The 27,970-nt window shown below is 64.6% G+C and overlaps 4 protein-coding genes across 6 annotated transcripts; 3 read left to right on the top strand and 1 right to left on the bottom strand.

Annotated features, from left to right (window-relative positions):
• Position 1: 1 nt before the first annotated feature.
• On the top strand, positions 2–9,798 carry SP2 (Sp2 transcription factor). Of its 3 annotated transcripts, none has more exons than XM_036398694.2 (7): positions 2–52; positions 1,382–1,483; positions 2,702–3,670; positions 4,249–4,534; positions 6,374–6,548; positions 7,255–7,448; positions 8,373–9,798. In XM_036398694.2, exons 2-7 carry the CDS (start codon positions 1,400–1,402, stop codon positions 8,471–8,473), a joined length of 1,809 nt encoding a protein of 602 aa, XP_036254587.1. In that variant the 5' UTR covers positions 2–52; positions 1,382–1,399; the 3' UTR covers positions 8,474–9,798. The 3 variants fall into 3 exon arrangements, with proteins under 3 accessions (XP_036254587.1, XP_036254591.1, XP_036254588.1); XM_036398698.2 differs by having other exon boundaries at positions 1,382–1,462; positions 8,373–9,704; XM_036398695.2 differs by lacking the exon at positions 2–52 and having other exon boundaries at positions 453–1,483; positions 8,373–9,704.
• Positions 9,799–10,393: 595 nt separating this feature from the next.
• Positions 10,394–13,907, top strand: PNPO (pyridoxamine 5'-phosphate oxidase). Its single transcript, XM_036398714.2, has 7 exons — positions 10,394–10,488; positions 10,847–10,971; positions 11,417–11,516; positions 12,050–12,103; positions 12,607–12,735; positions 12,838–12,908; positions 12,987–13,907. Exons 1-7 carry the CDS (start codon positions 10,444–10,446, stop codon positions 13,150–13,152), a joined length of 690 nt encoding a protein of 229 aa, XP_036254607.1. The 5' UTR covers positions 10,394–10,443; the 3' UTR covers positions 13,153–13,907.
• Positions 13,908–17,205: 3,298 nt separating this feature from the next.
• Positions 17,206–18,548, bottom strand: PRR15L (proline rich 15 like). Its single transcript, XM_036398717.2, has 2 exons — positions 18,468–18,548; positions 17,206–17,778 (listed from the first exon to the last, which is right to left on the bottom strand). Exon 2 carries the CDS (start codon positions 17,775–17,777, stop codon positions 17,478–17,480), a length of 300 nt encoding a protein of 99 aa, XP_036254610.1. The 5' UTR covers position 17,778; positions 18,468–18,548; the 3' UTR covers positions 17,206–17,477.
• A 959-nt stretch (positions 18,549–19,507) lies between these two features.
• On the top strand, positions 19,508–26,964 carry CDK5RAP3 (CDK5 regulatory subunit associated protein 3). The gene is made up of 15 exons (XM_036398699.2): positions 19,508–19,516; positions 19,755–19,812; positions 20,991–21,122; positions 21,514–21,614; positions 21,700–21,748; positions 22,162–22,340; positions 22,994–23,130; positions 23,454–23,601; positions 24,075–24,155; positions 24,284–24,352; positions 24,445–24,523; positions 25,004–25,092; positions 25,198–25,406; positions 26,362–26,533; positions 26,618–26,964. Exons 1-15 carry the CDS (start codon positions 19,511–19,513, stop codon positions 26,681–26,683), a joined length of 1,575 nt encoding a protein of 524 aa, XP_036254592.1. The 5' UTR covers positions 19,508–19,510; the 3' UTR covers positions 26,684–26,964.
• The last annotated feature ends 1,006 nt before the right edge of the window (positions 26,965–27,970 follow it).

Raw genomic sequence — 27,970 nt, 5'->3', positions numbered from 1 at the left:
GCGGAGGAAGATGGCGCCGTGAGCGGGTCGGAGCCGCCGCCGCCCCCGGCCGGTCAGTGCGGGGGGAGCGGGGCCGGGCCGCGGCCGCTGCGAGGCCGCCGGGGCGGGGAGGGACCCGCGGCCGCCCCGAGCCGCCCTCCCCCTGCGCCCGGCGGGCGGGCGGCGCTTCCGGCAGCGGGGCCCGGTCGGGGGCGGGCCCGGCCTTTGGGACCCGCCTCCCCCGGGACCGCCCGGAGCGGCGGGGGCGGCCCGGGGGGACCGGGGAGAGCCCGGGGGGGGCTCCGGGGGGACCCTCGGGGGTCGCGGCCTCATCCCGGCACGGGGGCGGCGGGGCCGGTTCGGGGATCCCGGGATGCTCGGGGAGCCCCGGGGATGCTCGGGGGTCCTGGGGATGCTCAGGGGTCCCCGGGATGCTCGGGAGTCCGGGGGATGCTCGGGGAGGTCGCCGAATTTCCTTATGGGATTCATTCCCCTGATGGGATTCGGGATGGTTCCCAAATTTCCCTGGTGGGATTCAGGATGATTCCCAAATTTCTCTCATGAGGTTCATTTCCCCAATGGGACTTGGGCTGTTTTTCCTTATGGGATTCCTTTCCTTGGGATTCATTCCCCTGATGGGATTCGGGATGGCTCCCAAATTTAGGGGCCTCTGCTTCACCACGAGTGGGAAACACACGGAGGGATCACGCCAGGCTTCCCTGCATTAATATCCCCATTTATTGTTCTGGGAAAATAGGATTTCTCCAGGGAAAATGGGATTTCTCCAGGGAAAATGGGATCTCTCCCAGAAAAATGGGATCTCTTCCAGAAAAATGGGATTTCTCCAGAAAAATGGGATCTCCCTGTCCGGGATCTGGCTCCTCCCTGGCCGGCCCAGCCCCGCTCTGATTCGCGGTCGGGGCTGTTGATCCTCAACTCTGCCCTAAATTCCGATGGAAGGGAGGGAACAACCACACAAAATCCCCGGAAAAACGAGAATATTTCAGGCTGGGAATGGGAAGACTTGGGGCTAGAAATGGGAATATTTCAGGGTAGGAACAGGAATATTTCAGGCTGGGAATGGGAAGATTTGGGGAGATTTCGTCTCTCTGGGCACACCTGCTTTGAAGCTGGGCTCTGCCAGCTTTTAGGAGGCTGCTCCTTCAATCCAAGGCTATGCTGGAATTCAGGAGAACGAGGGAAATCCAGGAGTGCTCCCTGGGATTTCCCTTGGGAACCAACCAAAGCCCCAACCCTGGAGAGGGGAGAAGGTGGCACATGGGGGGCAGCCCCCCGGGGTGAGGTGGGATGGGTCTGGGGCGCACCAGGCAGATCCTGGGGGGGCCAGAACCCCGGGCTGGGCTCCCCGAGGAGCTGATCCCCCCCTGCTCTGTGCCCACAGCCCGAGGGACAGCACAGCATGGCTGCCACTGCTGCTGTCAGCCCCAGCGAGTACCTGCAGCCCGCCAACGCCGCCGCCCAGGTGAGCCCAGCCCCTGCCCAGGTGAGCCCAGCCCCTGCTCAGGTGAGCCCAGCCCCTGTCCGAGTGAGCCCAGCCCTGTCCAGGTGAGCCCAGCCCCTGCCCAGGTGAGCCCAGCCCCTGTCCGAGTGAGCCCAGCCCTGTCCAGGTGAGCCCAGCCCCTGCCCAGGTGAGCCCAGCCCTGTCCAGGTGAGCCCAGCCCCTGCCCAGGTGAGCCCAGCCCTGCCCAGGTGAGCCCAGCCCCTGCCCAGGTGAGCCCAGGCCCTGTCCAGGTGAGCCCAGCCCCTGCCCAGGTGAGCCCAGGCCCTGTCCGAGTGAGCCCAGCCCCTGTCCGAGTGAGCCCAGCCCCTGCCCAGGTGAGCCCAGCCCCTGCCCAGGTGAGCCCAGGCCCTGTCCAAGTGAGCCCAGCCCTGCCCAGGTGAGCCCAGCCCTGTCCAGGTGAGCCCAGCCCCTGCCCAGGTGACCCCAGCCCTGCCCAGGTGAGCCCAGCCCCTGCTGGGGGAGCCAGGAGGGCAGGACAGCCCCTGGGGCATTGCTGGGGGCTCATTCCCTGTCCTCATCCCAGTGTTCTTCCTCCTGCCCGAGCATCTCTGATGTTCCCAGCCCATATCTCGGGGTGGGTTTGGGATTTGAGCTGCCTGTGATGTTCCAAGGGGAAATCTCTGGGAGTTTCCAGGATGTCCACAGCTTTGGGATGGTTTTAAGGATGGTTTGAACCTTTAGGATGTCTTTAAGGATGGTTTGAAGCTTTAGGATGTCTTTAAGGATGGTTTTAAGGATGGTTTGAACCTTTAGGATGTCTTTAAGCATGGTTTGAAGCTTTAGGATGGCTTTAAGGATGGTTTGAAGGATGGTTTGAAGCTTTAGGATGGTTTTAAGGACACAAGGATGGGATTTAAAGGGATTTAGGGACACTGGGATGGGATATTAAATGCCACCATGGCTGAAAGCAGTGGGTGCTGGACATCTGCAGGAATTCCTTCGCAGAAAAAACTGGGATTGGGATGGGCTGCCCGGAAAGGTGGTGGAGTCACCTGGGGGTGTTTCAGGAAGGACTGGACGTGGCCCTCAGTGCCATGCTGGGGTGGCAAAGTGTCCCCGGGTTGGACTGGACCATCCCAAAGATCCTTTCCAGCCTCGGTTGTTCGTTAATTAACGCGGGTAATTAATCAGCTCCCTGGGTCAGGGCTGTGTCATGAGCCGTTCTGCGGGTGCTGGGCACTAACTGCCCTCTCTCCCCAGGACTCCCAGCCCTCTCCCCTGGCCCTGCTGGCAGCCACATGCAGCAAGATCGGTCCCCCCGCCGTGGAGGCGGCCGCGGCGCCGCCGGCGCCCCCCCAGCCCACCCCTCGCAAGCTGGTGCCCATCAAACCCGCCCCGCTGCCCCTGGGCTCTGCCAAGAGCAGCATCGGCATCCTGTCCTCCAAGGGGAACCTCTTCCAGATCCAGGGCTCCCAGGTGGGCACCTCCTACCCCGGGGGGCAGCTGGTGTTCGCCATCCAGAACGCGGCCGTGCTCAGCAAAGCCTCGCGCTCCTCCTCCTCCTCCTCCTCCTCGTCCTCCTCGTCCTCCTCCAACATCCAGTACCAGGCGGTGCCGCAGCTGCAGCCCAGCGGGGCTCAGACCATCCAGGTGCAGCCTAACCAGATCCAGATCATCCCAGGCACCGGCCAGGCCATCCTCACGCCCTCCTCCTCCTCCTCCTCCTCCTCGCACAAGCCCGTGCCCATCAAGCCGGCCCCGGCGCAGAAAGCGGCGGGAGCGGGCGGCGTGGTCAAACTGCCCGGGGGCGCCAACGTCACCCTGAGCCTGCCCCCGGCCCTGGTGAGCCCCGAGGCGGGCGGGCAGCCCCAGCTGCTCACGGACAGCCCTTCCAAAGGCGGCAAAAAGCCCCGGAAAAAGGCCCCGTCCCCCGGGCAGCCCGCGGCCGTGGCCGTGGCCGAGCAGGTGGAGACGGTGCTGATCGAGACCACGGCCGAGAACATCATCCAGGCTGGCAACAACCTGCTGATCGTGCAGAGCCCGGGCTCGGGGCAGCCTGCAGTGGTGCAGCAGGTGCAGGTGGTGCAGCCCAAGCAGGAGCCGCAGGTGGTGCAGATCCCGCAGCAGGCGCTGCGCGTGGTGCAGGCGGCCTCGGCCACACTGCCCACCGTGCCCCAGAAATCCTCCCAGAACTTCCAGATCCAGGCGGCCGAGCCCACCCCCACACAGGTACGGCCTCCTTGGGACCTTCTCCCTGCTGCTCCCCTCTGGTCCTCACCCAGGGTTTGGGAGCTGGGGGGTTTGGGAGATATTCCCAGCTTGGAGTCTGGTTTGGGCATTGCTGAGGGGAGGTTGGGAGTGCAGCCATGCCCTCTGCAGGGATTTAGGAGCTCCAGCTGCTTTCATAGGTGCTTTTTCAGTGTCCCTGAAAGCTCCTCAGTGCCACAGCTGGGGCTGGGATGAGCCAGCCTGCTGGAAGTTCCTGAGTCACAAAGGGAGGTGGGAGAGGGATGGTGTCCTTGTGTCACCTTGGGCAAAATCCAGGAGCCTTCTCCTTTCTCCAGAGGTCCCACAGAGGTGCAGATTCACCTCCCAGTGAGGGTGGGGAGGAGCTGGGCTGCACTTCCCACACAAGCTATGACTCCCCCATCCCTGGAAGTGTCCAAGCCCAGCTGCAGCAGAAGGAAATTAAAACACGACAGCCTCCAAACCCCCCCCACCCCACCCCAAACCATTCCAGAATTCCCGAGCTGCAGGGGCGGATCCTGTCCCCACAAACCCCAGCCGTGTTCCCTCCTGCCGTCCAGGTTTACTTCAAGACCCCCTCTGGCGAGCTGCAGACCGTGCTGCTGCAGGAGGCCTCGTCCATCCCGCCGCCGCCGGGCGCGTCCTGCGGCAGCCCCGGTACCGGCCCCGGCAGCGCCCGCAGGCCGGCCCCGCGCAAGGAGCGGCCGCTGCCCAAGATCGCCCCGGCCGGGGGCATCCTGAGCCTGAGCGCGGCACAGCTGGCAGCAGCTGCACAGGCCATGCAGACCATCAACATCAACGGCGTGCAGGTGCAGGGCGTGCCCGTCACCATCACCAACAGCGCAGGTGGGTGGCACTGATGGCACGGATGGGGACATGGGGACATGGGGACATGGCAGGGGCAGGGTGTGCCCGTCACCATCACCAACAGCGCAGGTGGGTGGCACTGATGGCACGGATGGGGACATGGGGACATGGGGACATGGCAGGGGCAGGGTGTGCCCATCACCATCACCAGCAGCGCAGGTGGGTGGCACTGATGGCATGGATGGGGACATGGCAGGGGCAGGGTGTGCCCGTCACCATCACCAGCAGCGCAGGTGGGTGGCACTGATGGCATGGATGGGGACATGGGGACATGGGGACATGGGGACATGGCAGGGGCAGGGTGTGCCCATCACCATCACCAACAGGTGGGTGGCACTGCTGGCATGGATAGGGATGGATGGGGCAGGTGCAGGTGAGCCCCCCAAGGATGGGAGGTCCTTAAAACAGATCAGATCAGATTAAATCAGATCCCCTGAGGGACATGGGGACAGTGGGGAGCTCACTGAGCTTCCAGAGGAACGAGGAGCTCTCCCAAGCTCCCAAACCCAGGAGAGGCACATTCACACACCCAGCTCCGTTTTTCCAGCTCCACTTTTCAGGGATCAGAATTCCAAGAGTGAACCCCTCACTCCAGGGATCATTCCAGGGAATGAACCCCTCACTCCAGGGATCATTCCAGGAATGAACTCCTCACTCCAGGGATCATTCCAGAGTGAACCCCTCACTCCAGGGATTATTCCAGAGTGAACTCCTCACTCCAGGGATCACCTGAACCCCTCACTCCAGGGATCATTCCAGGGTGAACCCCTCACTCCAGGGATCATTCCAGGAATGAACCCCTCACTCCAGGGATCATTCCAGGGAATGAACCCCTCACTCCAGGGATCATTCCAGAGTGAACCCCTCACTCCAGGGATCTCCCCAGACCCCAAACCAGCCGGGCCCCGCTGCTCCCCGTGCCAGGAGTGTCACGTCCCTGCAGCCGCCCTGTCCCCGCTGCAGGGCCAAACCCTTGCCCAGAGCCGCGGGGAGGGTTATCCCTGTGGGGAGCTTTATCTGCTCCCTGAGATCAGCCCAGCCCTGCTGCCTGCTTGCTTGGTGCCCCAGCCCTGGCTCTGCTGCTGCTGCTCCTGGCCAGGCGTCAGCAGAAATCCCAACCCCACTTTCCCACTGTGCTGTCCTCCCAGGACCGCCTTTGTGGGGGGGGGATTGAATTTAATTAGCTGTTCCAATTAACGTGGAGGGGACTGGCAGGACCTGCTGCGCACAGCCCAGCCAGGGCTCAGCTCATCCCCGGCGCTGCCTTCCCTCGCTTGGCGCTTCCCCGCCGGCTCTGCCTGCTCTCCCTCCCCGCTCTGCTCCTCTGCTGCAATCCCCCTTGTTCTTCCCCTCCTCCTCCTCCTCCTCCTCCTCCTCCTCGTGGTGCTGCCCTGGGAGCAGCAACCCCAACCCCAACCCCAACCCCAGCCCCAATCCCCATCCCAGCCCCGCTTGCTGACGCTGACCCCCTGTTCTTCTTTCCAGCCCCTGTCGCGGCTGCCAGGGACGCCCGAGCCTGGAGCGGCCCTTAGGCTGCGGGGTAAGTCCCGTTTTTTTGCTCAATATATTGCACGTTTTTTCAAAGTTTCTTTTTTGTTCCCTCTTTGAGCCCTTTTTTTATTCCCCGCCCCCCTAAAAGGGTCGAAAACAACTTTTTTGAAAACTTTGAAAAACCGCACAGTATATTCAGAAAAAAGGGGACTTACCAGGAGAGGCACGTGGCAAAGGGGGCCGTGCTGCATGTGGGGGTGAACTCGGGGTGTTCCCTGTCCGGAGGGCGCAGATGGATCCTGACTGCCCCTTTCCCCTCTTCCCCAGGCCAGCAGCAGCTGACGGTGCAGAACGTGTCCGGCAACAACGTGACCATCAGCGGGCTGAGCCCCACGCAGATCCAGCTGCAGATGGAGCAGGCGCTGTCCGGGGACATCCAGCCCGGCGAGAAGAGGAGGAGGATGGCCTGCACCTGCCCCAACTGCAAGGACGGCGACAAGCGGTGGGTGCTGCGAGTGGGAAGGGCTCAGCCCGCTTGGGTCTGCCTCTCCTGGGCTGTCTGAGAGCGGTTCAATCTCTGGATCTGCCCCTCCTGGGCTATCTCAGAGCGGTTCAATCTCTGGATCTGCCTCTCCTGGGCTGTCTCAGAGCGGTTCAATCTCTGGATCTGCCCCTCCTGGGCTGTCTCAGAGTGGTTCAATCTCTGGATCTGCCCCTCCTGGGCTAACTCCAGGTTCATCCCCCTGGATCTGCCCCTCCTGGGCTGTCTGAGAGCGGTTCAATCTCTGGATCTGCCCCTCCTGGGCTAACTCCAGGTTCATCCCTCTGGATCTGCCTCTCCCGGGCTAACTCAGAGTGGTTCAATCTCTGGATCTGCCCCTCCTGGGCTAACTCCAGGTTCATCCCTCTGGATCTGCCTCTCCCGGGCTAACTCAGAGCGGTTCATCCCCCTGGATCTGCCTCTCCCGGGCTAACTCAGAGTGGTTCATCCCGCTTGGATCCACCTGTCCTGGCTTTAACCCAGAGCAGCTCATCCTGCTTGGATCTGCCTGTCCTGGGTCTAACCCGGAGCGTTTTACCCCCCCGTCCCACCTGGCCGTGCTGACGCCACCTCTCCCTCTCCCTCTCCCTTTCCCTCTCCCTCTCCCTCTCCCTCTCCCTCTCCCTCTCCCTCTCCTCTCCTCTCCTCTCCTCTCCCATCCCTTCAGGCCGGGTGATGGTGGGAAGAAGAAGCACATCTGCCACATCCCCGAGTGCGGGCGCACGTTCCGCAAGACGTCGCTGCTGCGGGCGCACGTGCGGCTGCACACGGGCGAGAGGCCCTTCGTGTGCAACTGGGTGTTCTGCGGCAAGCGCTTCACCCGCTCCGACGAGCTGCAGCGGCACGCGCGCACCCACACAGGTCTGCACCGCGCCGGGGGCCGGACGGAGCCCCGGCAGGGCTGGGACGTCCCTGGGGTGTCCCCGTTCCTCCCAACAGGGCTGGGAAATCCCTGGGGTGTCCCCGTTCCCAAAGCAAAACCCCCAAAAGGGCTGGGGTATCCCTGGGGTGTCGGGGTGTCCCTGTTCCCAGGGCAAAACCCCCAAAAGGGCTGGGACATCCCTGGGGTGTCCCCGTTCCTCCCAACAGGGCTGGGGTATCCCTGGGGTGTCGGGGTGTCCCTGTTCCCAGGGCAGAACCCCCAAAAGGGCTGGGGTATCCCTGGAGTGTCCCCATTCCCAAAGCAGAGCCCCCAAAAGGGCTGGGAAATCCCTGGAGTGTCCCCGTTCCTCCCAACAGGGCTGGGAAATCCCTGGGGTGTCCCCGTTCTCAAAGCAAAACCCCCAACAGGGCTGGGACATCCCTGGGGTGTCCCCGTTCCCAAAGCAGAACCCCCAATAGGGCTGGGGTATCCCTGGAGTGTCCCCATTCCCAAAGCAGAGCCCCCAAAAGGGCTGGGACATCCCTGGGGTGTCCCCGTTCCTCCCAACAGGGCTGGGGTATCCCTGGAGAGTCCCCGTTCCCAAAGCAGCTCCCCCAAACACATCTGGGACATCCCTGGAGTGTCCCCATCCCCAGGGCAGAGCCCCCAAACACATCTGGGGTATCCCAGGCTCTCCTCCATCCCCAGGGCAGAGCCCCCAAACAGGCCTGGGGGACCCCCAGGTGCCACCACCCCGTTGGGAGCACGGGGATGATCTGGGCAGGTTCTGCCCGGGTTCTGGGGGGCACTGGGGGATTTTGGGGGGGTCTCTGGTGTCAGGGGCTAACGGGGCCGTATCCTGGGGTGTCCCCTGAGGCCCCTGGCCGTCCCTGGGGGTGACCCCGTTTCCCCTGTCCCCGCAGGTGACAAACGCTTCGAGTGCGCGCAGTGCCAGAAACGCTTCATGCGCTCCGACCACCTGACCAAGCACTACAAAACCCACCTGGTCACCAAGAACCTGTAGGGTGGGGGCACCCCCTGCGCCCCACGGCCCGGCCCCACAGCCAGGGGCCACCCACAGCACTCCAGGGAGGGACCTCGGGGACGTCCCCGGCCTCCCGACCGCGCTGGGCACCCCGAAAACGGCGCTGGGGGCGTCCCTGGGGCCCCACGGGTTTGGGGGGTGCCCCAGGGTCCCCCCTGTGACCCCACAGATTTACGGGGTGCCCCAGACCCTCCCCTGTGACCCAGAGCCTCCCTTGTGACCCCAGAGGTTTAGGGGATCACCCAGAGCCCCCCAGCCCCATGGGGACCCCCAGAGCCCCCCAGCCCCATGGGGACCCCCAGTTTCCCCCAGAGCCCCCCAGGGCGTGGGGCAGGAGCCCCGAGGGGAGAGGCTCCAGAGCACATTCCTACTTTATATTTAAAGTCTATAAATAGCTATAAATATCTATATCCCCTTTGGAAAATCCCTGTTTTCTATCGGATCGTTGCCTTACACTCCCCTGTCCCCGCCCTGTGGATCATGAGTGCTTTTTTAATCTATTTAATCCCCTGCCTTCCTCTCCCTTCCTCTCCCAAAACTCCGTTTTTCCCCCCCCTCATGGCCAATTCCTCTCTCCCAGTTTTTATTTCCGAGCAACGTTGGTAATTCCCCCTTTTTTTTTTAATTTTGGTTGCAATTTTTCCATCCCTTTTTTTTCCCTTTTCCTTCCTTTTTTTTTTCTTTTTTCCCCTTTTCCCTTCCTTATTTTTTATTTTCACCCCTTTTTCTTTCCTTTTCCCCCCCTTTTTTCCTTCCTTATTTTTTCCCCTTCCTCCTTCCTTAGTTTGTATTTTTCCCCTTTTTTTCTCCTTTATTTTTTATTTTTCCCCCTTTTCCCGTTTTTTTATTTTCTCCTTTTCCCTCCCTTTTTTTCCTTTCCCCTCCTTTTTCCTTCCTTATTTTTTATTTTCCCTCTCTTTCCTTCGTTTTTTTTTCCATTTTCTCTTCCTTATTTTTTCTTTTTTCCCCCTTTCCGTTCCTTATTTTTTCTTTTCCCTCCTTTTTCCTTCTCTTTTTTTTTTTTATTTCCCCCCCTTTTTCCTCCCTTGTTTTTTTCTTTCCCCCTTTTCCTGTCCTTATTTTTTATTATTTTTTCCCTTCCTTTTTGTTTCCTTTCCCCCTTTCCCGTGTGTGCCCCCCGTGTACAGTGTACATTGTATCATAGATTCTATTGCTTTGGAGCTTTTAAATTAAACAGAAATTCCGTTTATTTTTGCCTGCTGTGCCGGGCCGTGCTGTGCCTGCCCTGTGTGATCCTCCGGGAGCTTCCCCTGCTCAATAAAAACCCCGAGGCGCCTCCAGGTCCTGCTGCCTCCGGGCTCTGGGGATTTGGGGGAGTTGGGGGGGATTTGGGGAATGGGTGGGAATTGGGGGAATTGGGGGAATTTATGGGATTTGGGGGAATTTATGGGATTTGGGGGAATGGATGGGATTCACAGGAATGGATGGGGTTTGGAGGCATGGATGGGAAATTGAGGAATTTTAGCAGGAAATGGTTCAGCTCCTGCTGTGAGCTGCTGGCTCAGGAGTGGGGGATTGTCCCCAAACCCTTGTGCCCAAACCCCCGTCCTTGTCACAGCATCCCAAACACTCCATACCCACATCCCTGTCCCCAGTGTCCCCAACTCCCTGTTCCCACCATGTCCCAGCCCCTTGTCACCGCCTCCCGAGGCCCAAATGTCCCAAATCCCCACATTGCCGTCCCCGTGTGTCCCCGCTGTCCCCTGGGTGTCCCCCTCCCGCGGTCGTTGCCCCTTTAAGGGCCCCCGCACCTCTCTATACCAGCCACTACTTCCGGGTCTTTTGTCCCCGCCCCTTCCACCTCCTCCAATGGGCAGCCAGCTCCTACGGAGGCGCGCACGCTCTGCCGCTGTCTATTGGCTGCGCTGTAGGAGGCGTGGCCGCTCTTGGCCACGCCCCCGGGGCCGTGGGGGCTCCGCGCGGCCGCGATGGAGCTGGAGCAGCTGCGGAAAAGCTACCGGGGGGACAGCGAGGTGGGACCGGGACCGGGGGGACAGCGAGGTGGGACCGGGACAGGGGGGACAGCGAGGTGGGACCGGGACAGGGGGGACCGCGGGGGTACCGGGACAGGGGGGACCGCGGCGGTACCGGGAGGGCCCCCCAAAGCCCGGAGAAGCCCCTCCCGGGCAGGGTGACCGTCCCCGAGGCTTGGGGCCACCCCGCAGCCAGGGCGACGCTGCCCCAGGTTGCCCCCAAGCCCTGCGGTGTCCCCACGTTCCCCTTGCTGCCCCTCAGTGCCGTCCCCGCTCTGTCCCCTGTGCTGGCCGTGCCCTCGGGCGCGGTGCCCTCCCCCGGTGTCCCCTGAGCCCCGGTGTCCCCCGGTGTCCCCAGGCGTTCGAGGAGTGCCACCTGGTGTCCCTGGAGCCCCTGGAGCAGTTCCGGGCCTGGCTGCAGGACGCGCTGCAGTGCCCGGACATCGCCGAGCCCAACGCCATGTGCCTGGCCACCTGCTCCAGGTGACACTGGGGGGACACAGGGGGGACACTGGGGGGACAGGGGCCATGTGCCTGGCCACCTGCTCCAGGTGACACTGGGGGGACACAGGGACAGGGGGGACACACAGCGGGGACGCCGAGGGGACATGGGTGACACACAGAGGGTGACACAAGGGTGACACAGGTGACATGGGTGACACACAGAGGGTGACATGGGCGACACTGGGGTGAGACAGGGGTGACACACAGGGTCACCCAGTGTGTGTGGGGGGACACCGAGCGGTAGCACAGGGGACACCGGGGACACTGGGGGGTGGCACGGGGGGGGACATTGGGATGATACAGGGGGTGACACTGAGGTGACACAGAGGTGACACTGAGGTGACACTGAGGTGACACAGAGGTGACACTGAGGTGACACAGAGGTGACACAGAGGTGACGCGGTGCCTGGGCGCTGTCCCACAGGGACGGGCGGCCCTCGGCGCGCATGGTGCTGCTGAAGGGGCTGGGGCCGGACGGGCTGCGCTTCTTCACCAACTACGAGAGCAGGAAGGGCCAGGAGCTGGTGAGGGACACACGGACACACACAGGGACCCCCAGAAATCAACCCCGAGAAATAAATCCCGAGAAATCCCAAATTCCGGGAGCTGGTGAAGGACGGGGACCCACAAACACCGGGAACCCCGATAAATAAATCCTGAGATATCCCCATAAATCAATCCAAATAAATCCTGGAGCTGCTGAGGGACAGGGACCCTGAAACACCAGGAATAAATCCCGATAAATCCCGATTAATAAATCCTGATAAATCCCAATAAATAAATCCCAATAAATCCCAATAAATCCAAAATTCCTGGAGCTGGTGATGGACAGGGACCCAGAAACACCAGGAATAAATCCTGAGAAATCCCAATAAATCCTGATAAATAAATTCTGATAAATCCCAATAAATCAATCCCGATAAATAAATTCAAATAAGTCCTGATAAATAAATCCCAATAAATAACCCCCGATAAATCACGATAATAAACCCCGATAAATGCGGAATTCGGCCCCGGAGCAGCGCGGTTCTGCCTCAGCTCCCTCCTGTTCCCGCAGGACTCCAATCCCTTCGCCTCCCTCGTGTTCTACTGGGAGCCGCTCTGCCGGCAGGTGAGGGGGACCCCAAATCCTGGAGGGGGATTTGGGGCTGGGCGTCCCCCCCGGTGGGCACTGGGGTCAGACAGGGCGGGGGCGGCTGCGGTTTTGGGGGAAAATCACGGAATGGGGGTTCTGTGTTTGGGAGCACCTTTGGAGCCACTGGCCGGATCCCAGGGGATGGTGGTCCCTGAGTTTTGGGTGGAAAAGTCGGGAATCGGGTGGTTTTGTGCTTAGGAGCCCCTTTAACACCACAGGCCTGAGCGCAGGGGATGGTGGTCCCCAGCAGGCATGAAATCCCTGCATTGTTTGGGTGGAAAAGTCAGAGGATGGGGCAGTTCCATGCTTGGGTGCTGCTGGCCAGACCTCAGGGGATGGTGGCCCCTGAGTTTTGGGTGGAAAAGTCGGAGAATGGGGCAATTCCATGCTCGGGAATGGGAACTGGGGTGGCCCAGGTGCGCATCGAGGGCTCGGGGCTGCCCCAGGCGAGGGCTGAGGTCCCCAGGTGCCGTCCCCAGGTGCGCATCGAGGGCTCGGTGCGGCGCCTGCCCGAGGAGGAATCCGATCGCTACTTCCAGTCCCGGCCCCGGGGCAGCCAGATCGGGGCCCTGGTCAGCCGGCAGAGCTCGGTCATCCCTGACAGAGAGGTGAGCCCAGGGCGGGATCGGCGCTGGGATCCCTGTGCCCTTTGGGATCCCCGTTCCCTGTGGGATCCCCTCACTCCCCATTGTTCCCCTGGCTCCCCGCAGTACCTGCGGAAGAAGAACGCGGAGCTGGAGGAGCTGTACCGGGACAAGGCAGTGCCCAGGCCGGATTACTGGTGAGACCGGGGGGCTGAGCCCCCCCGAGCCCCCCAGATTCGCCCAGAACCGCCCCCGAGCGCGGGTGTCCCTTGCAGGGGCGCGTACCTGGTGGAGCCGGAGCTGGTGGAGTTCTGGCAGGGCCAATCGAACCGGCTGCACGACCGCATCGTGTTCCGGCGGCTGCGGGACCGCGCGGCGCCGCTCGGGGCCATGACCCACCGCGGCCACGGCGACTGGGTCTACGAGCGCCTCTCGCCCTGAGCCCGCCCGGAACGGCCCGGGAACGGCCCGGGAACGGCCCCGGGAATGGCCCGGGAACGGTCCCGGAACGGCCCCGGAACGGTCCCGGGAACCGCCCCGGAACGGTCCCGGAATGGCCCTGGAACGGTCCCGGGAATGGCCCCGGAACGGCCCCGGAACGGTCCCGGGAATGGCCCTGGAATGGCCCCAGGGAATGACCCCAGGTGTCGCAGCCGCCCTGCCCTGTCCCTCGCTGTGTGCTGGGGATGGGCCCGGAGCTGCCCTCACCCCATCTGCAACCATTCCCAGTGGTTAATTAATTATGTAAATGATCGTGCAGGGTCCAGCTGTGACCCCAGTGACCCCCCTGTCCCCGTCCCTGTCCCCGTCCCCGTCCCTGTCCCTGTCCCTCGCTGTGTGTTGGGAATGCCTTCAGAGCTGCCCTCACCCCGGGGTGTGTCTCCAAATCCATCTGCAGCCGCTCCCGGTGGTTAATTAATCGTGTTAATGATCGTGCAGGGTCCAACTGTGATCCCAGTGACCCCCCTGTCCCTGTCCCCGTCCCTGTCCCTGTCCCTGTCCCACCACTGCCGCCCATCTCTCCATGCTTTGGCTGGAATCGTGGAATGTGCTCAATTCCCAGGTCGTTAATTGTTGTTTAATTAACTTAAATCGTGTCGCCGCTGTCGTGGGCTGCCCCGGGGCCATGAGACCCGAAACCTCGGCGCGTCCCCTCCTCCAGCTGCCGGAAAAGAATAAATCGGGATTTATGTGGAGGCGTGGAGCCTGTGGGTCCGTACCGGGCTAATGTTTAACCAGGCAGGGCTGGGCACTCCCGGGGCGGCCGGGGGGGCTCGGAGCTGCCGCCAATCCCGGGCCTGGACCCGGCCCTGGCTGGAACCAGCCCCAAAACCGGCCCCGGTTCCGTGTTCGCTGTCCCGGAGTGGGACCAGCCCCAAAACCGGCCCCGGTTCCGTGTTTGCTGTCCCGGGGGAGTGGAACCAGCCCCCAAAACCAGCCCCGGTTCCGCGTTTGCTGTCCCGGGGGAGTGGGACCAGCCCCCATAAACCGGCCCCGGTTCCGCGTTTGCTGTCCCGGAGCAGAACCAGCCCCCATAAACCGGCCCCGGTTCCGTGTTCGCGGTCCCGGAGCGGGATCAGCCCCAAAAGCGGCCCCGGTTCCGTGTTCGCCGTCCCGGAGCGGGATCAGCCCCAAAAGCGGCCCCGGTTCCGTGTTCGCTGTCCCGGAGCGGGATCAGCCCCAAAACCGGCCCCGGTTCCGTGTTTGCTGTCCCGGAGCGGGATCAGCCCCCAAAGCGGCCCCGGTTCCGTGTTTGCTGTCCCGGAGCGGGATCAGCCCCCAAAGCGGCCCCGGTTCCGTGTTTGCTGTCCCGGAGCGGGATCGTGCCCGTCCCGGGGGCGGCAGCGCAGCCCTCGCACCCAGGCACGGTGGCCCCGGCGCTGCCGCCCCCTTTGCGCCTCTGTCACAGCCGCCGCTGGCTCTGGGCCCTCCGGGCTGTCCCTCGGGGAGGACGGGAGGGGACCGGGCGATGTCGCCGGATTTGAGCTGTCCCAAATTCCAGGGGAGGGGCAAAGGGACCGAGGGGCTCCTCCCGTTCCCGCCAGGACAAAGCCCGGGATCCGAGCGCCACAGGAACGGGGCTGTGAGCACACAGAGCCGGGGCGGGACCGGGACCGGCCCCGGGGCAGCTGGCACCGGCCCCGGGAAAGCGGGAAACCGATAAACCGGGAAACCGGGAAACCGATAAACCGGGAAACCGGGAAACTGAGAAACCGGGATACCGGGAAACCGATAAACCGGGAAACCGGGATACCGGGAAACCGGGAAACTGAGAAACCGGGAAAGCGGGAAATCGGGAAACCGAAAAAACGGGAAACGGGGAAACTGAGAAACCGGGAAATCGGGAAACTGAGAAACCGGGAAATCGGGAAACCGAAAAAACGGGAAAACGGGAAACTGAGAAACCGGGAAATCGGGAAATCGGGAAACCGAAAAAACGGGAAATCGGGAAACTGAGAAACCGGGAAACTGAGAAACCGGGAAACCGGGAAATCGGGAAACCGAAAAAACGGGAAACCGGGAAACTGAGAAACCGAGAAACCGGGAAACCGGGAAACCGAGAAACCGGGAAACCGGGAAATCGGGTAACCGGGAAACTGAGAAACCGGGAAACTGAGAAACCGGGAAACCGGGAAACTGAGAAACCGGGAAACCGGGAAACTGAGAAACCGGGAAACTGAGAAACCGGGAAACCGGGAAATCGGGAAACCGGGGCTGGGCTCGGGCTCGTGGCGCCCTCCGGAGCCGGCCGGGGCTGGAGCTGCGGAGCTCGGGAGCGGCCGCGCCCTCCCCTCCCGGACCCGCCTCTGCTCCCTCCTCCTTCCCCGGGTCAGGGATTCCCCGGCACGGCCCCGCGCCCTGCAGGGTGGACAAGGGCTGGGAAACCCGGCCCGGAGGGAAAACCCCCAAAATCCCGCAAAATCCACCCAAATCCACCAAATCCCCCCATTCCTACCCGTTCCGGGAGAAATCTTACCCTCCCCGGGTCCAATCCTGCCCACCCCCGAGGGTCCAATCCTGCACCCATTAGGGTCCAATCCTGCCCAGCCCATGGGGTCCAATCCTGCCCCAGGGAGGGTCCAATCCTGCCCGGGGAGGGTCCAATCCTGCCCACCCCCGAGGGTCCAATCCTGCCCCAGGGGGAGGGTCCAATCCTGCCCCAGGGGGAGGGTCCAATCCTGCCCAGGGAGGGTCCAATCCTGCCCACCCCCCGAGGGTCCAATCCTGCCCACCCCCGAGGGGTCCAATCCTGCCCAGGGAGGGTCCAATCCTGCCCCAGGGAGGGTCCAATCCTGCCCACCCCCGAGGGGTCCAATCCTGCCCCAGGGAGGGTCCAATCCTGCCCCAGGGGAGGGTCCAATCCTGCCCACCCCGAGGGTCCAATCCTGCCCGGGGGAGGGTCCAATCCTGCCCGGGGGAGGGTCCAATCCTGCCCAGCCCCTTACAACCCCCCCCCGAGGGTCCAATCCTGCTCTCCTTGGGGTCCAAGCCGGCTCTCCTTGGGAGCGATCCTGCCCCGTTTGCGTCCGACCCTGCCCCGTTTGCGTCCGACCCTGCCCCGTTTGGGTCCAATCCCGATCTAAAGGGACCAATCCCAACCTAAAAGTACAAATCCTGCTCTCCTTGGGACAAATCCGGGGCAACTGGAAACCGGGAAACCGGGGCTGGGCTCGGGCTCTTGGCGCCCTGCGGAGCCGGGAGGGGCTGGAGCTGCGGAGCTCGGGAACGGCCGCGCCCTGCGGAGCCGGGATCGTGGATCGCGGATCCCGGGATCGTGGATCGCGGATCCCGGGATCGTGGATCGTGGGTCCCGGGATCGTGGATCGTGGATCGCGGGTCCCGGGATCGTGGATCGTGGGTCCCGGGATCGTGGATCGTGGATCGCGGGTCCCGGGATCGTGGATCGGGGATCGTGGATCCCAGATCGCCGCTTTCCCCGCCGGCTCACGGAGCCGGGAGGGCTCCCCGGGCTCCGGCCGGCCCCGTGTCCCCCCTTCCAGGGGTCAGGGATTCCCGGCATGGCCGCGCTCCCTCCGGGGCTCCAGAGGGATCCAGAGGTGCCAGGAGGGATCCGGGGATCTGCGGGAAATCCCTGGAGCCGCCTCTGCCTCCAGCCCCGCGTGTCCCCTTGTCCCGCGGGGTCAGGGATTCCCCGGGATGGCTCCCAGAGGGGTCCCAGAGGGATCCAGAGCTTTCCATGCCGGGGTTGGGGATCCGCGGGGCTCTCCCGGAGCTGCCTCCGCTCCCAGGCTCGCTTTATTAATCACAGTTAATTAGCGGCGGGCGCGAGCGGCGTGGGATCCCCGCTTCCAGCAGCGGGGACGGATTCCGGGGGAACGCGGCTCCTCCGGGAGGGATTCCCGGGGAAATGCGGCTCCTCCGGGACGGATTCCCGGGCATGGGTCCCGCGGGGTCGTTCCCTGGGCACAGGGAAGCGTCGCACCCCCCCTCGGGCGGGACTCGGCAAGGACGCGGCTCTGCAGCCCCTCGGGATCGGGACACGGGCGGGGCTCGGCCCCAAAAAGTGACGGGAGGAGGGGATTGGGATTGGGAATGGGATCGGGATCGGGGCAGAGCCGGGCGGGCCCCGCGGGGAGTGTCCTCATTCATCCCAGTACGGACCAGTCCGCGCTGGGCAGCGGCAGGGACGGGGAGCGCCGGCCCCGCTCTGCCCCGGGGTCAGTCCTGCGGCTCCGGGATCATCCCACAGGTAAATTCCATTAAATTCCATCCTGAGTCCTCCCCGGGGCCGACCCCCGCCCCGGTCACTGCTCCTCGCGCTCGCCGGCCCCGCACAGGCTGGGATGCTCGGCCAGCGTCGCCCTCACTTTCTTCTTCTCCTTGAAGCGCCCGGAGTGCGAGACCTTGACGTGCTTGCCCTTGGTGCTCTTGTCCACGATCTTCTCCAGGCGGGCGGCGAAGCCGGGGGTGCCCTCGGGGCCGGTCCCGTCCGCGCTGTCCCCGCCGGGCGCCGCGGGGCCCTCGGGGCTCTCGTACAGCACCGTGGGCGCTGCCTGGCGCTTCCGCAGGAAGGTCAGCTTCCACCAGCCGTGCCCGTCGGCCATCCTGGAACGGCACCGGGGCTCGGGCTCCGTCCCGGGGCTCCCTCCGCCCTCCCGCAGCCGCATCGGGGCCGCGGCGCTGCCCTCCCGCGGGATGCTCGGGGCGGGATCCGCCGCGGGCACCGGCACGGGGCGGGCGTTCCACGGCTCGGGCATTCCGGGAAAAGCCGGGAAAAGGCGGCGGGCAGCGCCGGGAGCTGCCCTTATCAGCCACGTGTAGCGGGAGGGAGCGCGGAGAGCAAACAGGAACAGGAACTGGGCGCAGGTGGCACCGGGGAGTGCCGGGGGCGCTGCCCGGGGTCCCCCCGGCCCCACGCCGGCCTCGGGGCTCGCTGCTCCCGCTGGGGCCGGGGCAGGTTCCGGGAAGGCTCCGGAGCCCAGCGTGGCGGGCACGGAGGGGATTCCCAGGGCCCGGGGCCGAGCCCTGCCCCGTGTCCCGGTCCCTGTCCCCGTCCCTGTCCCCACCCCTGTCCCCGTGGCGCTCAGCCACCAGCGAGCCCTCCCCGATGTCGCTTTGGGGATAAAAACCCCTTTTCCCTCAGCGACACGGGGACAGGGGCACAGAGACCGCGGCCACCGCCCCGCTGGTGGCCCCTGTGTCCCCAGCGCCAGGTGGGACCGTCCCCGGCCGTGTCCCCAGTGTCCCCGGGGGTCCCACAGCCCATCCCCAGCCCGGACACCGCACCCCGGTACCTGCTCCTGCCGCCTCCGGGGGTCCCGGGGGTGTCCCGGGGGTGTCCGGGGGTCCCAGGGGTGTCCCGGGGTGTCCCGGGGGTGTCCCGGGGTGTCCCGGGGTGTCCCAGGGTGTCCCGGGCGTGTCCCGGGGGGCAGCGCGGGCAGGTGCCGCTCACCTGCGGCTGTCCCGGTGTTCCCGTCAAGGTGAACCCGCTCCCAAACCCCTCCTGCCGGAGCAAACAGCGGGGCCGGGCCAGGCACGGCTGAATATTCATGACAGGGAGCGGTGCCAGCCCCGGGAGGGTGGCCCGGAGTGGCCTCGGGTGGCCCTGGGTGGCTCTGGGTGGCTCTGGGTGGCCCCGGGTGGCTCTGGGTGGCCCCGGGTGGCCGGGGATGTGTCCTGGGGCTCCCAGTGGATCCCAGTGGATCCCAAGGGATCTGGGATCTGCTCTGGGGATGCTGGGGACCCCGCAGGGTTTGGGATCTGCCCGGGAGCCTCCTGTGGATCCCCGCAGGGACGGCTGGGGGCGATCCCGGGGATCCCGGCTCGGTGCTGGGGCACCTTGGGACCCGGACCGGGATTGGCGCCAGGTTTGGGACCGGGATTAAGGCCGGGATCGGGATCGGGACCGGGACCGGGGTTTAGGACTGGGACTGGGATTATGGCCGGGATCGGGATCGGAATTGTGACCGGGAGCAGGATCGGGATTGGTTCCAGGTTTGGGGCCGGGATCGGGATTGGTTCCAGGTTTGGGGCCGGGACCGGGATTGGTTCCAGGTTTGGAGCCGGGATCGGGACCGGGACCGGGATTTGCTCCGGGAGCGGGATCAGGACCCCCAAACTCCCACCGCCCGCTCCGATTGGTCCGCGCTCATCCCGCCCCTTTCACCTCCAGCCAATGGAAACACAGGGACGTGGCGCTGCCTCCGAGCTGCCGCCTTCTGATTGGTGAGAGTTCGACCTCTGGGCGGAGCGCGTTTTGATTGGCCGAGGCGCGGGCGCTGAGGGAGGCGATTGGCTGGGGCGGGAGGGCGGAAGTGGAGAGGCGGGGCCGGGAAAGATGCAGGTGCGGACCGGGAGCGGGACCGGGAGCGGAAACGGGAGCGGGATCGGGATCGGAGAAGGGCTCGGGAGCGGGATCGGAAACAGGAGCGGGGAAGGGTCCGGGATCGGGTCCAGGCGCGGGGCAGCGGGGACAGCCCGGGCCTGGCGCTGGAGCGAGGGGTCCCGGCCCCGCTCCCGGTGCCGGTGCCGGTGCCGCTCCCGGTTGCCGCAGCCCCGCCCCTGCCGTGTTCTCCCCGCAGGCCGCTCCCCAGGACTACCAGAATGTGCCCATCGACATCCAGACCAGCAAGCTCCTGGGTACGGGAGTGAGCCCCGGCTCTGGTCTCTCCCGGCTCCGCTTTCCCTCCAGACTGGGCAGGAGCCGGGAATTTATCCCGGTTATCCCAGCCCAGCTCCCGCTTTCCCCTCCAGCTGCGGATCCGTCCCAGGCTTTGGGAAAAGACTCGGGAATTCCTCCCGGTGTTTGCTCCCCGTGTCCCCAGAGCCCGGGGATGTCCCCAGAGCCCGGGGATGTCCCCAGAGCCCGAGTGTCCCCTCGGTGACCCCCCTGCTGGACCTGGGGCACTGCGGGCGGCGCTGTCCCTGCAGTGTCCCTGTCCCCATGGCGATGGCACTGTCCCCATGTCCCCGTGTCCCCATGGTGATGGCACTGTCCCCATGGTGATGGCACTGTCCCCGTGTCCCCATGTCCCCGTGTCCCCATGTCCCCGTGTCCCCATGGTGATGGCACTGTCCCCATGGTGATGGCACTGTCCCCATGTCCCGGCGGTGTCCCTGTCCCGGTGTCCCCATGGTGATGGCACTGTCCCCATGTCCCCATGTCCCCATGTCCCCGTGTCCCCATGGCGATGGCACTGTCCCCATGTCCCCGTGTCCCCGTGTCCCCATGGTGATGGCACTGTCCCCATGGCGATGGCACTGTCCCCATGTCCCCGTGTCCCCATGGTGATGGCACTGTCCCCATGGCGATGGCACTGTCTCCATGTCCCCGTGTCCCCATGTCCCCATGGTGATGGCACTGTCCCCATGTCCCCGTGTCCCCATGTCCCCGTGTCCCCATGGCGATGGCACTGTCTCCATGTCCCCGTGTCCCCTGTCCCCACGGTGATGGCACTGTCCCCATGTCCCCGTGTCCCCATGGCGATGGCACTGTCCCCATGTCCCCGTGTCCCCATGGTGATGGCACTGTCCCCGTGTCCCCGTGTCCCCATGGTGATGGCACTGTCCCCATGTCCCCGTGTCCCCATGTCCCCGTGTCCCCATGGTGATGGCACTGTCCCCGTGTCCCCGTGTCCCCATGGTGATGGCACTGTCCCCATGGCGATGGCACTGTCCCCATGTCCCCATGTCCCCATGGCGATGGCACTGTCCCCATGTCCCCGTGTCCCCATGGTGATGGCACTGTCCCCATGGTGATGGCACTGTCCCCATGGTGATGGCACTGTCCCCGTGTCCCCGTGTCCCCGTGTCCCCAGACTGGCTGCTGGACCGCCGGCACTGTGGGCGGCGCTGGCCGGCGCAGGTGGCGCAGGTGCGGGAGCGGATCCGGGCGGCGCTGCAGGACATGCCCGAGCACCCCGAGATCCGAGAGCTGCTCCAGGGCTCCTGTCAGTGCTCCGGGACCGGGGGGGATCGGGGTTTGGGGGGATTTGGGGTCGGGGTATTGGGAATTGGGGTTTGGGGATTTCAAACTTGGGGTTTGGGGGTTTGGGAATTGGGGTTTGGGGTCTGGGGTTTGGGGATTTCAGATTTGGGGTTTGGGGGTTTGGAATTTGGGGGTTTGGCGGTTTGGGAATTGGGGATTTGGGGTTTGGGATTTGGGATTTTGGCATGGATCTCCCCCCCCGGCAGAGCCAGGATTTGGGGTGGAAGGGTTGTTCACAAAGGGGTGGTGGTGGCAGCTCAAAAACCTCCCAAAACCTCCCGGGGGTCTCCTAAAACCTCCCAGGGATCCCCCAAAGCCCCCCAGGGCTCCCCTGACCCCGTTGCTCCCCCCAGACCTGCACTATTTCCACTGCCTGCGCATCGTGGAGATCCTCAAGGGCACCGAGGCCTCCACCAAGAACCTCTTTGGGCGCTACTCGTCCCAGAGGATGAAGGTGGGAACGCCCTCCTCTTCCTCCTCATCCTCCTCTTCCTCCTCTTCCTCCTCCTGCTCCTGCTGACCCTCGTGTCTGTCCCCAGGACTGGCAGGAGATCGTGTCCCTCTATGAGAAGGACAACGCCTACCTGGGTGAGAGGGAATGGAAATAATGGGAATACTGGGAATAATGGGAATAATGGGAATTCCCCGAGGCGTCCCAAAGAACGCCCTGGGTGGGTGGAATTCAGTCCCCAAACTGGGATGGACTGGGATGGGACAGGATGGGATTTGTGGGAAGGCCAAAGCCCAGTGGGATTTAAAGGGGAATTTGGTCCCCAAACTGGGATGGGATGGGATGGGATGGGATGGGATGGGATGGGATGGGATGGGATGGGATGGGATGGGATGGGATGGGATGGGATTTAAAGGTGAATTCGGCCCCCAAACCGGGACAGGGCAGCATTTAAAGCCCAGGGCTCATGGGAACGCCCAGTCCCAGTGGGATGAGCCCCCCGGGATGCCGGGACCCCCCTGGCCCCCGGGGTGACCCCGGTGTCCCCCAGCCGAGCTCTCGAGCCTGCTGGGGCGCAGCATCAGCTACGAGCTGCCGGCGCTGCGGAGGCAGCGGGGCCGGTGCCTGCAGGCGCAGCAGGAGCTGGCGCGGCGCGAGGACGAGTGCCAGGCGCGGGCAGGGGAGCTCCGCGAGCGCTTCCTGGGCTCCTGCCGCCAGTACGGCATCGCCGTGAGTGCCCCGGGGAGCCTGGAACAACGGGCTGGGAATGGCCCTGAACAGAGCCTGGAACGGGCTGGGAATGGCCCCAGGGGGAGCCTGGAACGGGCTGGGAACGGCCCCAGGGGGAGCCTGGAATGGGCTGGGAATGGCCCTGAACAGAGCCTGGAACGGGCTGGGAATGGCCCTGAACAGAGCCTGGAACGGGCTGGGAATGGCCCCAGGGGGAGCCTGGAACGGGCTGGGAATGGTCCTGAACAGAGCCTGGAATGGGCTGGGAATGGCCCCAGGGGGAGCCCAAAACGGGCTGGGAACGGCCCTGAACAGAGCCTGGAACGGGCTGGGAATGGCCCCAGGGGGAGCCCAAAACGGGCTGGGAATAGCCCCAGACCAACCCTACAATAACCCCAAACAGACCCTAAAACAGGCCTGGAATAACCCCAAATGGGGCTGCAATGACCCCAAATGGGCCCCAAAATAACCCCTGAGCAGAGCCTGAAACAGGCCTGAAACAGCCCCAAACAGGGCTGAAATAACCCCAAAATGGGCCCCAGAGTAGCCCCTGAACAGAGCCTAAATCAGCCCTGAAATAACCCCAAACGGGCCCCAGAATAACCCCAAACAGAGCCCAAAACAGACCCCAAGTGTCCCCGCGGTGTCCCCAGGGCGAGGACGTGCGCCGGGAGCTGCTGGCTCAGGTGCAGGCGCTGCCGTCGCTGCTGTCCCGCGTCGGGGACGGCGCCAGCGCCCTCGGGGACGCCATCGAGCTGTACCAGGCCTGCGTGGCCTTCGTGTGTGACAGGTGGGGGCAGCCCTGACACCCCAAAGTCAGCCCCAAAACAGCCCTGACACCCCCGAAACAGCCCCAAACCAACCCCAAAACATCCCTCAGCTCCCCTAAAAGGGCCCCAGCTCCCCAGACCTCCCCAGAACAGCTCCTGGTCCCTCCAAAACCCTGGAACTGCGGATGCTGAGGTGTCCCCATCCCCGATGTCCCCATAACCAACCCCGTCCCCAAATGCTGTCCCCCTGCTCCCTGTCCCCATGCTGTCCCCATGTCCCCGTGCTGTCCCATGTCCCTGTGCTGTTCCTGTCCCCATGTCCCTGTCCCTGTCCCCGTCCCAGCCCCGGAGCGCAGGCGCTGCCGCTGCTGCGGCACGTGGTGTCCCACGGGAACTCCTCGGTGTTCCGGTGGCGCACGGGGCAGGAGCCGCTGCGGCTGGAGCGGCCCCAGCCACCCCCGGAGGCACCGGAGCCGCCCCCGCAGGACACGGTGGGTGCTGGCCAGGGGACACGGGGGACACGGGGGACATGGGGGACATGGGGGGACATGGGGGGGACATGGGGGGGACATGGGGGGGACACAGTGAGTGCTGCCCGGGGGACACGGGGGGACATGGGGACACCTCTGGTGCTGCCGGGTGGGTTTGGGGCCGGCCGTGCCTCACGGGGTGTGGGGTTTGGGGTTTGGAGTTTGGGGTTGGGCTGTGCCTCACGGGGTTTGGGGTTTGGGGTTTGGGGTTAGCCGTGCCTCACGGGGTTGGTGTGTGGGGTTTGAGATTTGGGATTTGAGGTTTGGGTCAGGCCGTGCCTCACGGGGTTTGGGGTTTGGGGTTTGGGTCAGGCTGTGCCTCACAGGGTTTGGGGTTTGGGGTTTGGGTCAGGCCGTGCCTCACGGGGTTTGGGATTTGGGGTTTGGGGTCGGGCTGTGCCTCACAGGGTTTGGGGTTTGGGGTTTTCCCGCAGATCGATTGGGGGGATTTCCCCACGGAGCCGCCCCAGGGCGGGGACATCGACTGGGGCATCACGGTGGAGCCCAGCCCCCAGGTGGGTGACATCCCTGTGTCCCCCCGTGTCACCCTTTGTCACCTTTCCTCCCTCAGGGGGACGGTGGCGTTGGTTGGGGCGATGTCCCTGTGTCCCCAAATCCCCCCGTGTCACCCTTTGCTCCCCAGGGGGACGATGGCATCGACTGGGGTGATGGAGAGAAGGGACAGGAGGGGACGATCACAGTAGAGCCCCAGGTTTGTGACATCCCCATGGCCAGGGGTGTCCCTGTGTCCCCAAATCCCCCTTTGTCCCCTTGTGTCCCCCTTTGTCACCCTTTGCTGTGCAGGGGGACGATGGCATCGACTGGGGTGATGGAGAGAAGGGACAGGAGGGGACGATCACGGTGGTGGAGGCTGGAACTGACGGTGAGCAGGGCTGGGGGGTCCTGGGGGGCACAGGCAGCTCCCAAATCCCCCCAAATTCCCCATTCCCAGTGCCCCTGGAACCCCAGAGGGGTTTGGGATGGGGCAGGGAGTGGGGTTTGGGTGCTGGGCAGGGATTTTGGGTTCTGGGCAGGGTTTCTGGGTTCTGGGCAGGGATTTTGGGTTCTGGGCAGTGTTTCTGCGTTCTGGGCAGGGTTTCTGGGATCTGGGCAGGGTTTTTTGGTTCTGGGCAGGGTTTTTGGGTGCTGGGCAGGGATTCTGGGTGCTGGGCAGGGTTTCTGGGTTCTGGGCAGGGTTTTTGGGATCTGGGCAGGGTTTCTGGGATCTGGGCAGGGTTTTTTGGTTCTGGGCAGGGTTTCTGGGTGCTGGGCAGGGTTTTTGGGATCTGGGCAGGGTTTCTGGGTGCTGGGCAGGGATTTTGGGGTGAAGCTGAGCAGGCTTTGGGGTCCCACCCCGCTGCAGCCCCCGAGGGCGTTGCCCGTGGCTCGGACGCGCTGACCCTGCTGGAGAACCCCGAGACTCGGAACCAGTTCATCGACGAGCTCATGGAGGTGGGCACCAGGGACACCGGTGGCCCTAGGGGTGGCCCTGACAGTGGCCCTGGTGGTGGTGTCCCCGTTGCTGTCCCTGACGCTGTCCCATTCCCTGTCCCGCAGCTGGAGCTGTTCCTGGCGCAGCGGCTGCTGGAGCTGGAGGACGAGGCCCTGGACGTGGTGGCCCTGAGCCAGTTCCAGCTGGCCCCGGCCGTGCTGCAGGGCCAGAGCCCCGAGCGCCTGCGGGCCCAGCTGGCCACGGCCCGGGGGCTGCTGGCCCAGCTCTGCTCCCGCAGCGTGCAGCACCTCTGCATGATCCTCGCCTCGCCCAGGTGCCTGCCCTGCCCCAAACAGGCCCCAAACTGCCCCAAAACAGACCCTAAAATGATCCTTGCCTCGCCCAGGTGCCTGCCCTGCCCTGCAGGGACAAACTGCCCCAAAATAGACCCTCCAATAGCCCCAAAACAGACCCTCCAATAGCCCCAAAACAGCCCCTAAAATAATCCTAAAAAAGAGCCTAAAATAGCCCTAAACCAGCCCCTAAAATAGGCTTAAAGAAGCTCCCAAAACAGACCCTAAATAGCCCCAAAAAAGCCCCTAAAATAGCCCTAAAATAGCCCTGAACCATCCCCTAAAATAGCCCTAAACTGGCCCCTAAAATAATTCCTAAAACAGCCCTAAAGAATCCCCCAAACCAGCCCCAAAACAACCCCAAAACAGCCCCTAAAGTAGCCCTAAACCAGCCCTTTACTGGGGCAGGAGGGGGGGCCCTGCAGTGTGTCCCCGCTGTCCCCAGACAATGTGACCCATTGGGGTCTCTGTCCCCATGTCCCTGTCCCCGTGTCCCTGTCCCCATGACCCCGTGTCCCTGTCCCCATGACCCCCTGTCCCCGTGTCCCTGTCCCCATGACCCCATGTCCCTGTCCCCGTGTCCCTGTCCCTGTGTCCCTGTCCCCATGACCCCCCTGTCCCCCTGTCCCCAGGTACGTGGAGCGCGTCACGGCCCTGCTGCGGCAGCAGAGTCTCCAGGCCGAGCTGTACCCCAGCCATGCAGTGTGACCCTGTGTCCCTGTCCCCGTGTCCCTGTCCCTGTGTCCCTGTCCCCATGACCCCCCTGTCCCCTGTCCCCAGGTACGTGGAGCGCGTCACGGCCCTGCTGCGGCAGCAGAGTCTCCAGGCCGAGCTGTACCCCAGCCATGCAGTGTGACCCCATGTCCCTGTCCCCGTGTCCCTGTCCCCGTGTCCCTGTCCCCATGACCCCTCTGTCCCCCTGTCCTGTGTCCCCAGGTACGTGGAGCGCGTCACGGCCCTGCTGCGGCAGCAGAGTCTCCAGGCCGAGCTGCTGCTGGCCAAGCGGGAGGCGCTGGGTCAGCGGCGCCGCCAGGCCCTGGCCGAGCAGGGAGCGCTGGAGCCGCGGCTGCAGCAGCTGCAGGAGAGAACCAGGGAGCTGCAGAGGCTGGTGAGGGCCGGGGGGACACCCCGGGAATGGCCCCGAGCCCCCCGAGCCCCCGGTGGCCCTGAGCCCCCCCCGGTGCCGTTGCAGATCGAGGCCGACATCTCCAAACGCTACGGGGGCCGCCCGGTGAACCTGATGGGCGTCAATGTGTGACACCAAGCTGTGACATCTGGGGGACGTCCAGCTGGGGCCCCTGGGGACACCAACCTGGGACACCCGATGGGCGCCAGCCTATGGCAGCTGAGGGACATCAAAGTGGGACAGCCAGGGAACACCAGCCTGTGACAACCAAGGGACATCAGCTGGGACACCCGGGGAACACCGGCCTGTGACCCTGGAGGGACACAGGGAGTCCCAGCCCTCCCAGCCCCCCTGGCCACCCGGGGGTGCTGCGGGGTTTGGGGGTGTCGGTGAATAAACGCAAATTTGTGTCACATCGGGGGAGAGGAGCTGTGTGTCACTGAGGGGAGGGGGGACAGGGACAGGGACAAGGACAGGGACAGGGACAGGGACACCCGAGTGGGGGGCGAGAGCTGGAGCCGGGCTGGGACCCCTCTGAGCCCTCCCCGGGGCCCTGGGGCTGTGCCCGCCGTGGGGACAGGCCTGGGGACAGCCCCGCGGCTCTGGGCGGGCTCGGGGCCACCAGCGCCCCCTCCTTTGGGCGGCCCGGGGCTGTCACGGCACAGCGGGCACGGATGGCGCCGTCCCTGGCGCGGTGACACCGCTCGGTGACAGCCGCGCTCCCCCCCCCGCCACCGGTGATTAACGGCCTCGTTAATTGCCCGCCGCCTGTCGCGGAGCCGGGAGCCGCCGAGGGTCCCCCGGGAGCGGCTCCGGGGGTCACCGTCCCCATCGTCACCACAGCGAAGGCACTGGGGGGGCCGGGGAGAGCCTTCATCCCCCCCCGGGACCCCGGCCCTGACCCCGGGACAAGGACAGGAGGGACAGAGGGGACAGAGGGACAGGAGGGACAGAGGGACAGAGGGACGGGAGGGACAGGAGGGACAGAAGGACGGGAGGGACAGAGGGGACGGGAGGGACAGAGGGACAGGAGGGACAGAGGGACAGAGGGGACAGAGGGACAGAGGGACGGGAGGGACAGAGGGACAGAGGGGACAGGAGAGACAGGAGGGACAGAGGGACAGAGGGGACAGAGGGACGGGAGGGACAGAGGGGACAGGAGGGACAGAGGGACAGAAGGACAGAGGGGACAGAGGGACGGGAGGGACAGAGGGACAGGAGGGACAGAGGGGACAGGAGGGACAGAGGGAAGGGAGGGACCTGCAGCAGCCCCAGCCCCCCCAAAACCCGGGGTCCCTCGCGGGTCCCTGTCCCCTCTCGCTGTCCCTGCCATGCGGTGGCTGTCACAGCCTGGGGGGCGTCCCTGGGGACAGAGGGCCGGCACCGGGCCGGGAACGGGGACCCCGGCAGTGTCCCCTC

The sequence above is a fragment of the Molothrus ater genome, chromosome 27 (genome assembly GCF_012460135.2).
Source record: "Molothrus ater isolate BHLD 08-10-18 breed brown headed cowbird chromosome 27, BPBGC_Mater_1.1, whole genome shotgun sequence".
Lineage (NCBI taxonomy): Eukaryota > Metazoa > Chordata > Aves > Passeriformes > Icteridae > Molothrus > Molothrus ater.
This window is presented reverse-complemented; position numbering and strand designations above follow the sequence as displayed.

Excerpts from the sequence above, each read along its gene's own strand:
- SP2 (XM_036398694.2), top strand. The coding sequence starts at position 1,400 with ATGGCTGCCACTGCTGCTGTCAGCCCCAGCGAGTACCTGCAGCCCGCC. Across the intron at positions 1,484-2,701 it reads TGAGCCCAGCCCCTGCCCAG|GACTCCCAGCCCTCTCCCCT; the intron begins GTGAGCCCAGCC and ends CTCTCTCCCCAG. Across the intron at positions 3,671-4,248 it reads CCGAGCCCACCCCCACACAG|GTTTACTTCAAGACCCCCTC; the intron begins GTACGGCCTCCT and ends CCTGCCGTCCAG.
- PNPO (XM_036398714.2), top strand. The coding sequence starts at position 10,444 with ATGGAGCTGGAGCAGCTGCGGAAAAGCTACCGGGGGGACAGCGAG. Across the intron at positions 10,972-11,416 it reads TGCCTGGCCACCTGCTCCAG|GGACGGGCGGCCCTCGGCGC; the intron begins GTGACACTGGGG and ends GCTGTCCCACAG. Across the intron at positions 12,104-12,606 it reads GGGAGCCGCTCTGCCGGCAG|GTGCGCATCGAGGGCTCGGT; the intron begins GTGAGGGGGACC and ends TGCCGTCCCCAG.
- PRR15L (XM_036398717.2), bottom strand. The coding sequence starts at position 17,777 with ATGGCCGACGGGCACGGCTGGTGGAAGCTGACCTTCCTGCGGAAGCGC.
- CDK5RAP3 (XM_036398699.2), top strand. Across the intron at positions 21,123-21,513 it reads AGAGCTGCTCCAGGGCTCCT|ACCTGCACTATTTCCACTGC; the intron begins GTCAGTGCTCCG and ends TGCTCCCCCCAG. Across the intron at positions 24,524-25,003 it reads GGTGGAGGCTGGAACTGACG|CCCCCGAGGGCGTTGCCCGT; the intron begins GTGAGCAGGGCT and ends ACCCCGCTGCAG.